This window comes from Stegastes partitus, unplaced genomic scaffold, assembly GCF_000690725.1.
Source record: "Stegastes partitus isolate 25-593 unplaced genomic scaffold, Stegastes_partitus-1.0.2 Scaffold91, whole genome shotgun sequence".
NCBI lineage: Eukaryota > Metazoa > Chordata > Actinopteri > Pomacentridae > Stegastes > Stegastes partitus.
This window is the reverse complement of record NW_007577822.1, coordinates 651653-662343: the sequence shown is the minus strand read 5'-3', so window position 1 is coordinate 662343 and position 10691 is coordinate 651653. Positions and strand designations below refer to the sequence as shown.

Sequence of the window (10691 nt, the reverse complement as noted above, 5' to 3'; positions counted from 1 at the left end):
AATAAAAAAAAATACAAACTTGACCAATTGTGTGATTATTCTCCAATGATTAATCCCGTTTAGATATCACACACGTGTATGGATTGATATATGGCTTCCTTAGAAACACTTACACGCTGGTTAGACCAACTTGGTCAACCAACATGTCCTTTAAGCTGTCCTCAAATTTGAAAACCTCCTCAAACCAAACTAAGCGGTGTTCTTCCACCTCAGCTGAACATCTAAATAGTTGTTCAGTGTTGGGTTTCGCGTGGTAGCTCAAATACTTTGCATGGTGGTCACACTTGAACTGAGCAAGCACAGTCCAAAGCCACAAAACCGTTTTTGTAGTGTACATCTCACCTTACTCTACTGTAGATTTAGTTGTTGTTTGTCTAACCCTTTTCTACTCTCCAGCAAATTTCCAGCTGCGGCAGACTGCAGCCCAAACAGTGACTGACTGTCTGGAAACCTGCTGGACTGCCCACATCTGCTTGACCACTGCAGACACCATCCACAAACATACGCACACACACAAACAAACAGCTACAGTTGGACATGATGAACTGTGTCCCATTTGACCTGATGTGGCTACTAACTGCTGTGTGTTACACCACAGACTGTGCAAGAGAGGCAGGGAGACAGTCCATTTAAAACACTGTAATCTGGTTACAACTACTTGCAAATTTGTACGTAGCCTGTGTTTTGCATGTTTATGCCTGTGGACAGCATTCACAGCAAGAGATGCTTTAGTCAGTCTGGTTTAAGACATTCCACAATCAAACTTCAACACATTATCTGCACGTCAGACCCAAACTGTCATCAGCTATCTTTCAAGCCAGTGGTCACCGCTAAGCAGCATGTCATTATTATCACTGGGTGTCTGTGTGAAATGAGGTTTTCTGCAGCTAAGGGGTTTTCTCTCAAAAACAGTGAAACAAATCACAAGTTTGCATCAGATTTATTATGCACAAGTGATCCAGTCAGAACTTGCTGACCTTGTGTGGTTGTATATATTTACCTGATTTATCATGGCTGTACACACAAGTGCACTTATTGAAGACATGCCCATATGGTGCTTTTGTTTCTTTGTTTTTTTAATTCTGGAAAATATACGTGAACCGGTGACCTTCTAGCTACGAGGCAACAGTGCTAACCACTGCTCCACCTTGCAGCCCAGTTCAAACATGTGTGCCCGAATTAATACAAGTTGCCTTTGGGTAGTGCTCGAGCTGCAGCGAGCCACGGGGAGGCTAGAAAAGACTTCGTAGATCAGCACATTCTAAAGAAAAGATGGATGCAGTTAAATCTAAGCCATTCAAGCCAAGTCAAGATGGGATTACTTTCATTATAAAAACATCTAAGTATACAACTTTGATACCAACAGATGAGTTTCAAGACGTTCGTTTGGTCTCTATCTGCACCACAAAGTAGCTTTTCATTTAGAACATGTTCAAGGTTATTAAGGACACCAAGTTGATCATTTTCGGACTGCTGACTGTTTCCCCGTGCACCACATCCATTAGAATCCTATGACCTCCGCTGCACCAAAACAATCTGCTCATCTGTTACCCCACGCTTCAACGCATCCATTCATTCTTAGTGGCATCGCAGCATCTGAGCATGAACTTCCAAGACCCCCTCCTGTGAAAATCAAGTTTTTTTTTTTCTTTTTTTGGCTTTTCGGGTTGTTTTTTTTTTTCCTTGGAGGCCCCTTGTTGGGCGGCTTAGGCATTCACCCTTGCTTGGTTTTATTTTCCGGGGTTGGGTTTTTTAGGAGTAAATCAATGACCGAAGCGAGACTTTAAGACTGATCAGACAGTGTTTGACAGATACTCTCCAGAGAAATCATGGTGTACTAGCAGCACTCCCAATCAATAGCTTTAATAGCGCTGGTCTTTAATTATTACGCAGCTGCCCTTCAGCTCTCTATTCTGAGGCTCCACCCAACCAGTGAAACTAATCTTCTAAAAAAGTGTCTGGAATTCCCAACAATAGCCTTCATGTTTACGTCTTTCACCTCACATTTTTATCTAACAGTTATACCTTTTATATATGTTGTTAACACTCGTTGACCCTCACAGCGGCGACGTCTAAACACCACGATGAGGTCTGGGTGTTTAATATCCTTGTAAAGTTTACAGTTCCCATTGAACATGGTGAACCTCCTCCTCTGTCACTCATCAATACAATCTGCTTTTTGGGCAATCAAGGTATTGCTGGGTTTAATGGCAGTGGGGCTGGTGGGTATTGATCATAGCAGACACACAGGTTGTCCACAGCACATTGCCGTGAAGGTTTTTCATTCACAAAACTACAAAAAAAGACTTGATTCAAAACTTTCACAACTGTCTGCATTTGTAAACTGATCACAAAAAGTTATGTTGAGTTTGATTGAATCCAATTCCAGGTAACATCAAATTTTGCTTTTCACTTATATTATGAATATGAATAGTTTCAGCATTGGTTTATTTTTTCATTTAATTATACAAAAGACTGAAAACATAAGATGTGCAGTATACGCCCCCGGTACCAGATTCACACTGAGGACAGACAGTGACATGTAAATAAAACATGCAGCCACTTAAAACTCTCCTCTTATGAGCAATTATCAATCTAGCCAAGTATGTTCTGTGTCGTGCTGTTGAAGACGTTGGATCCAGTCCCAGAGAGGTGGGCTACACCCTGATCACAAGGCTGACATCTTTTATGCCGACTGGCAACCATTCACACATACACAAAATAAACCTGCCTTGGCATGTCGGCTGGCAGTTTTAGCTGTGATTGTAAAACACAAAGTGACAAAGAGCACATTTTCACATACAAAAGTCTATTGAAAGGGCTAGACATAATACCTTCAAAAATTTAATGCAGAGCCAGTAAGAAACTGAGCTTTTGGGAAATTACATGTCATTTTGATTTGCCATGTTGCTCAATGAGACAAAGTGGTCTCTGTCTTGGAGGACTATGGCAGACAATCCAACCCACTTTCTGTGTCTTTTTAGCAGTGGTGTGGTCAGCTGTGTCAGAAGCAGCACAAAGGCCTTTAAGAACTAGGTGTGACGTTTTAATGCCAGTTTCTAGAAAGATAACTTTGTGTGGTTGGTCAGACACACTTATGAGGTTTTATACTTGTTTTCTACAGGCCAGATTGCAGCAGAGAGCTCGACAGACTTTTCCTTTTGGTTCAACTTCTGTTCCTGCTCTGTCTCCTTTTCCTTCTTCTCCCCCCCTGCCCTCTTCGACCTTCTCTCTTCTTCCTGTCCCTTCCCCCACTGCAGCCTACCCCCACCCTCTTTTATCCCACTCGGGGTAGAAACACACCAAATGCAGCAGGGCCACCAGGAACCGCCTACACCTCCCACATTCGGCCGCCTTTTAGCAGATCGATCACGCTGCCAATCCAAATTACTGCCGCTTTAGCTGCTGTTTGCTCTTCATTTTCCCACAGTGACGAATCTGAGCGCTGGAGCCGCGTCTGATTGTTTACAATGAAACACTTAAACAGTAAACAGCAACAGGTACTTTCTGTGGTCGAGTGGTTAAGACGCTGGAATCCATTGGGGTGTTTTTTTTTCATGGTTTACTCACTGTGCTGCAGTGAGTGTTTACATGTCCTGCACACAGTGAGTGGCTGTGTGTGAAGACTGTGTGAGGAGATGCAGGGAGCTCAGCTTCACAGCTGCACGCTCAGACAGTGTAGACACAACTTTCTGTCATGAATAGAGAAAACTGCACTCAGGGTGTGACTGTTTATCTAGAAGATGAAGCATGATAAGATAGGGAGTAGGAATCAGGTTTCATCCTGCAGCTCTATTACAAGATTTTGTGCAGCCATGTAGAGAACATTTTGATTTTACTCTGCATTTCCACTTTTTTAATGATTTAACACAAACTATCCAGTAGCAAAAATAGTTATTTATTTTCATTAAATGCATGAACCAGTTAGTTAAATAAGGTAGAGAAAAAGAGTATAAATGTGTTCAGGTGATGTTCTTGTTAGGATTCAGCCACATGCTTCAGTGTGTGGATTCTCAGTCATTCAGGTCATGGAGAGCCAACTGCTTCAGCAAAAGCTTCCTCACTTCACCTCATGGATGAGACGTGAAATGTCCTCCAGAACCAAAAAAGAAAGAAAAAAAAAGTCCAGTTGCCTTCTACTGAAGCACTTAGGATTAGCTCCATGCTTATTTTCCTTTCCAGAAATGCACGTCAAGTGGGCTAATGCATAAGAAATACATAAGAAATAAACATTAAAGTGCTCGACTATATGAAAAATGTTTTGAAAACCCGACCAGAAAAATGATTATTTTGGTAAAATCTCTGGTGTAATGTAATTACTGTAACATATTTTCCGGCGGTGGGGGAGTACAGGCCAATCAAGAGCGGGTCCTGTAGGAAAACAAACGCCGTGATTGGCTGAGACGCAGCAGCGGTTTCCAGGCGCCCCCGCGCTCCGCCGGGGAGGAGGGGGGGGGTCTCTGAATGGAGGGGCGCCTGGAAACCGGTGGAATCTGCGCGGAGTGAGGAGAGCGAGCCTCCCGACTCCAGCCGCCCAGCATGTGAACCGACGCTCTGCGTGAAGCGAAGTCGAAAACCGTGGAAATACAAACCTTTCGACTTTCCAGCGCTCCTCGTTTTGTGCCAAAGTCGCGCCGCTCAAGTGTTAAAGACGCTGGAAGAATTTGGGGCTGCGTTTCCCCCCCAGAAAACGGGACTTTTAAGTGTTTTTTTCTCCAGCGGCTCGGGAGTGAGAGTGGACTGCTTGGAGTCACTTACAAAGACCATTAAGAAGTCATGACACGACGAACGTTTCACTTGGATTTATCTTCGTGAAAGACGAGAGAAAAGTCGACCACAGCCATTTTAACTCCAATTACTCGGACTGTGAGCTAAGTATTGGGACAATTGCTGCACATTTTCTCGCGTTTTCGCTCGTTTTTAAGTTGCCCTACTTGGATCAAAGTTTTTCCTTCCCTCCCCCCTCCTCCTCAACTATGGCGGCGGCCAGGTTCACCACTGGCTCCGTGTTGCTGCGGATCATGTGGCTGCTGTGCGGGCTCTCTTTCTCACCCGCTTCTGCTCAGCACTACAACAGCGAGAGCGGAATATCCGTCCCGGAACACGGCTTCTGCCAGCCCATCTCCATCCCGCTCTGCACCGACATCGCCTACAACCAGACCATCATGCCGAACCTCCTGGGCCACACGAACCAGGAGGACGCCGGGCTGGAGGTGCACCAGTTCTACCCGCTGGTGAAGGTCCAGTGCTCTGCGGATCTCAAGTTCTTCCTGTGCTCCATGTACGCGCCGGTGTGCACCGTGCTGGAGCAGGCCATCCCCCCGTGTCGGTCCCTGTGCGAGCGGGCACGCCAGGGATGCGAAGCCCTGATGAACAAATTCGGCTTCCAGTGGCCGGAGCGGCTCCGCTGCGAGGCGTTCCCCGTCCACGGAGCCGGAGAGATCTGCGTGGGCCAGAACACATCCGAACCGGGCAGCCCGGCCTCCTCGTCGTCTCCCTACGCGCCCGACCCTGTGACCCTTCCCCCCAGCATGGGCAGGCCGAACCAGCGCCCGCCCCAACACAACCAGTACCACCAGTTCTCATGCCCGCTGCAGCTGGAGGTGCCCACCTATCTGGGCTACAGATTCATGGGGGTCAAAGACTGCGGGGCCCCCTGTGAGCCCACAAAGCCGACCGGGATCATGTACTTCAGGGAGGATGAGGTGAAGTTCGGCCGCCTGTGGGTCGGCATCTGGTCCATCCTGTGCTGTGTGAGCACATTGTTCACTGTGCTCACCTACCTGGTGGACATGCGGCGGTTCCGATACCCGGAGCGGCCCATCATCTTCCTGTCGGGCTGCTACTTCATGGTGGCCGTGGCCTACGCTGCGGGGTTCTTCCTGGAGGACAAAGTGGTTTGCGTGGATAAATTCAAGGTGGACGGCTACAGGACTGTAGCTCAGGGCACCAAGAAGGAGGGCTGCACCATCCTCTTCATGGTGCTCTACTTCTTTGGCATGGCCAGCTCCATCTGGTGGGTGATTCTGTCCCTGACGTGGTTCCTCTCCGCCGGGATGAAATGGGGTCATGAGGCGATCGAAGCCAACTCGCAGTACTTCCACCTGGCTGCCTGGGCGGTCCCGGCCATCAAAACCATCACCATCCTCGCCATGGGCCAGGTGGACGGAGACGTCCTGACCGGGGTGTGCTTCGTGGGGATCTTCAACGTGGACGCGCTGCGCGGCTTCGTGCTGGCCCCGCTGTTCGTCTACCTGTTCATCGGCACGTCCTTCCTCCTGGCCGGCTTCGTGTCCCTGTTCCGGATCCGCACCATCATGAAGCACGACGGCACCAAGACGGAGAAGCTGGAGAAGCTGATGGTGCGGATCGGCGTGTTCAGCGTGCTCTACACGGTACCGGCCACCATCGTGATCGCCTGCTACTTCTACGAGCAGGCCTTCAGGGAGCACTGGGAGCGGACCTGGCACATGCAGACCTGCAAGCGCTTCGCCGTCCCCTGCCCGGTCCACAACTTCGCCCCCATGACGCCGGACTTCACCGTGTTCATGATCAAATACCTGATGACCATGATCGTGGGGATCACCTCCGGGTTCTGGGTCTGGTCCGGGAAGACTCTCCAATCATGGCGGAGGTTCTACAAGCGCCTTAGCAACGGTAACCATGGAGAGACAACGGTGTGAGGTTCGGAGGATTAAAAGGCACAGCGAGTTCTGGATACAGCAGCCTGAAAAGGAGGTCAAATAGCTTTCATTTTAATACTTTTGGATGTATTTTGTGATTGGAGTTTTGTTTTTTTGTTTTGTTCCAGGTTGTGGCAGCGATTCGGGCTTTTAGACAAACTTTTATCTATATTCTATAGAATTTGGATACATTTTCTATATATTTCTTTATTTTTTTTTTGTTGTCATCAATCCTGGCTTTTGCATCTTTGGATTATGAACTGGTGTAAATGGCCATACTGGTCCGTGGACTGCGATGCCAGACTGGTGAAGTTACTTCTTCATATGAAACTCTCTGCGTATTATCGATTATATCCTTTATATTACAGTTTGAATGTACTTGCTGTCTGCTCTTCTGAGAGTTTGTCAGTTGGAAAACAGCACAGACTGATGTGTCACACAGAGTTAGTTAAAGGTTGGATCCGTGCTACAGCCTCTGACTGTGAATTCATCGATTAAGGGTACCTGGACTACATGAGTCGCTCTGCTTTTAGATGAAAGACTGAAAAGCTTTAATACACATGTTAGATTTTTGCAGAGTACAATCTTGTCTGTTTTATTCGGAGGAATGCTTCATCGACTCCGCCGTTGTCTGCCGAGTGGCTGCCCAGAAAGCAAAACCTTTTTTTTTTCTTCTCATTTTTTTTTAGTTTTTTTAAATGTCACACTGATGAATCTTTGTTCCTGTATTGAATGTTCACTCCGAAGGTGAATGAAGTTACGTACTGGTTTGCACAGTTATCCTAAGTGTTAGAAATGACTGATACACGGCAGATTGACCTGGATCTAACATTTACAGAGACCACACACACACACACACACTCACACACACAACCTCCACTCTCTGTAATTGAGACACAACAGCTCATTGTTTGTCTCCGTGTGTGGTCTCTCAACTGTTGGGTTCCTCATCAAAAAGACTTTTTAAGCCTTTAAGACACCCAAAGCACCATTTCAGTGATCCACATTTAATCCGCAGGAGTGCAAATGGTTGCTCTGGACTTTTAAAGTTATTTTATCCTGGATAAGGATGACTGTACACATCGTCGCCTATACTCTGCTCAACGTTACTCCATTTGCCTTACTCCCTATTAATTTCACTTGAAGTGTTACGTAGTTTTCACAAGCAGACTGAACATGTTAGACTGTTTTGTTTTTTTTTGTTTTAATTATTGTTTTAGTGTCCGGGCGCGAGTCTTCGAACCACGGTGAAGCTGCATGTGTGCTCTGCTTCTGGAAACAGGAGTGTTTGATTTTCTAGTTAGGGAAATGCCAGGACAGAGGTCAGAGGTCACGACCATGTGGGAATATTTTTATGTGCAGACAGACTGCGCAGTGTTCAGCAGAGGTCGAGTGTTGTATCTGGGACAGAACCACCTCAGTATAGCAGGTTAGAACAACAAAGTTCGCACAGAACACTCGCATGACCTCAGCTAGTTAACCAGGTCATTGAAGTCCATTTTAAAACAGCAAGCTGCCAAATAAATGCTCTTATAATTGAAATAATACAGTTTTAGGATTGCCGATGTTGTTCTACTCGCTGATGTGGTTTTGAAAATTTTAATTCAAGCGAGAAAACAGAAAGCTCAGACTGATAATCGTGCCCAATGCATCACTGATGACAGCAGCGTGAACAGTGAGCAGTGATTCAGTCCTTGTGCGAGGCCACCGCTGCTCGCAGCACTCTGGCTGTTTGAACTGAATTAGGAAGTCACAGTTCACGTCTCAGACTAAATAATGAAATCAGTAGCAGATCCTGTGGGGAAACAGAAAAACATGTTTTTATTTTGACTGCGTCAGCTGCGAGGCAGCACATGATCGCCAGAAGGGTTTGTTTTTTGTCATATAGCACATTTTCTCTGCATCCATCACATAGTGATCCTGAATGGGAACACTGCAGCAGTGAGGCACAGCTCGCAGCACAATGACCGTACACACTTGGCATTCTAGTTATCTTAGTTTCTGGAGCTGTGTCTCAAACCCACATAAGATTAATACTAAAACATGTACTTTATACCAATCTTCATAGTAAACTTTAAAGCAGTTTGTATATATATATTAAAAAAAAAATCAGATTTCCCATGTGAATGTACTACATACCTCAGACCCTGGTTAGAGTTTATTTGTAGGCGTGAGTTAGGAAACAGGTCAACGCTAAACACTACACTCATCCACTACAGTTCTAGCTAACAGGGCAAAGTAACTCAGTGTTACGACCTTCAGACAGCGCCGACCCGCCAGCGCCAATGGTACCAGACTGACTCGTTTATGTTGTACTGTTATCAGAAGGAATACGAGTGTTTGTGTGTTTTTATCAGAACATATGCAAACCACCAAGTAAACACAAACTCTGATTTTAAAGGCATATTTGTATTTATGGGGGATACTCATTTTTTTTTTTTGTCTTTTTTACTTGTCTTTTTATTTTTTAATGAGATAAGCCTGTTCTACGTGTACAGTTTGAATAAAAGTGTTAAAGTTTGTAATGTGTTGACCCCTGTGATTTGTCGTTAGTTTGGCAGGAAGTGTCTTGACCTTAAGACACAAAACAAACTCAATCTCAGCAGACGTGGATCTTGAGTTTAGATTATCAACAAGTGTGTGTTTATTGTTAAATAAATGCCAGCAGAGCATGTCACACATTAGATAGAGCATTTTGTGAGCACTCAAACCAAGTTAGGCCTCTAGTGGATTCACTTACCAAACGTTAAAGCACTACTCTAATGTGTAGGTGTGACTTTATGGACATACAGGCGATACTTATGTCAGTGAGCGGGATGTTTGGGAAACAGGTGAACAGCACAGGTCGTGTACACCAGTTAGCCACAACATTAAAACCACTGATAGGTGAAGTTACAGTGCATTGTTTTGCTGGGAAACCTTTCGTCCGTTTATCCAGCACTAAATACTTTTGCAGACAAAGCGCCCTCAGAATGCACCAGAACTGCTCAGTAGGACAAACGACCCACCTCCAGAGGTTCTGGGTCCAGGGCCAGAGGTGGCCAGAGGTGTTCAGATGGAGCACGAGGAAGCTTCCTGATATTCGGTGGGTTTTAATATCGCAGCTGATCAAACCGCTTTGACAGTATTTCTTTTCGCTGCCTGCACTAGTTTTTGGTATTTTCAGTGCAACACAGTGAAAAGCTTCCAGCAAGGTATCCTGACAGTTTGTCTAACTTCCCTCACCTGCTTCGTTCATGTTGTCCACCACATTCTCATACAGAGCCACATAACTTTGTGACTCTGAAGCTGCTGTTCTCCTGCCCAACACGTGGCGTGGATCTGTGATGTCTGCATCCTCAGACAAACTCAAAAAACAAAGCTAAGATGTTGAAAATCGAACATTTTACCAAAGCGAAAAGAACACCGCTGCAAATCTCACGGACGGGGGGAGCAGCAACACCTCATGAAAAATGCATCATGGCAGACTCTCCACCCACCACACATTGTTAATGCTAATTAGCATTAATGCTAATTGAAAATGCTAATACTCTGCTCCACAGTAGGCCACATATAGACACTTTAACCTCCATTAAGGAGCCAGGCTCGTGTATTCAGAATGCCACAGCACCACCTGCTGCTGCTACTGAGTACTGCAGGGATTTACTTGAACACTGAGGATTTACCTCCTGTAGGAGCAGCTCTCCAAAAACCCAGCAGGCACATCAGTGGAGTTCCTTTTAAGGATGAACAGATTCCTGCTTAGTCGCTGTCTGGTGTGATACTGACCTCTGGTGGCCACAGCTGCTACATGCAGTCTGCATGTGAGCCGCCTGCTGGTGTATCGAGTCATATTAACCCTAATCAGTCTGTCACATTCATCTAAGGTACGTTTTCCTGCATTTTTAGGACCAAAAGGTTCAGTTTCTAGAGTATGTGACACTAAAAACCTACATTTGTGTAGCTTCTCACACAATGAAGCAGCAAACATCTTAGAACATGGTCCATGAAATCAAAAGCTCACACCTG

At 45.7% G+C, this 10691-nt stretch overlaps 2 protein-coding genes across 2 annotated transcripts in view; one reads left to right on the top strand and one right to left on the bottom strand.

Annotated features, from left to right (window-relative positions):
• Positions 1 to 2348: 2348 nt before the first annotated feature.
• LOC103353999 (olfactory receptor 11A1-like) overlaps positions 2349 to 10691 on the bottom strand; it is a 10945-nt gene continuing 2602 nt past the window's right edge. Inside the window, exon 2 of the mRNA XM_008277223.1 lies at positions 2349 to 2412. Coding sequence (XP_008275445.1) covers positions 2349 to 2412 — 64 coding nt within the window. The remainder of the gene's footprint in view (positions 2413 to 10691) is intronic.
• LOC103353981 (frizzled-7-A-like) lies at positions 3069 to 9208 on the top strand. The gene is made up of 2 exons (XM_008277197.1): positions 3069 to 3080; positions 4504 to 9208. Exon 2 carries the CDS (start codon positions 4977 to 4979, stop codon positions 6681 to 6683), a length of 1707 nt encoding a protein of 568 aa, XP_008275419.1. The 5' UTR covers positions 3069 to 3080; positions 4504 to 4976; the 3' UTR covers positions 6684 to 9208.

What these genes read in the sequence shown, in the direction of transcription:
- LOC103353981 (XM_008277197.1), top strand. Translation starts at nt 4,977, where the DNA reads ATGGCGGCGGCCAGGTTCACCACTGGCTCCGTGTTGCTGCGGATCATG.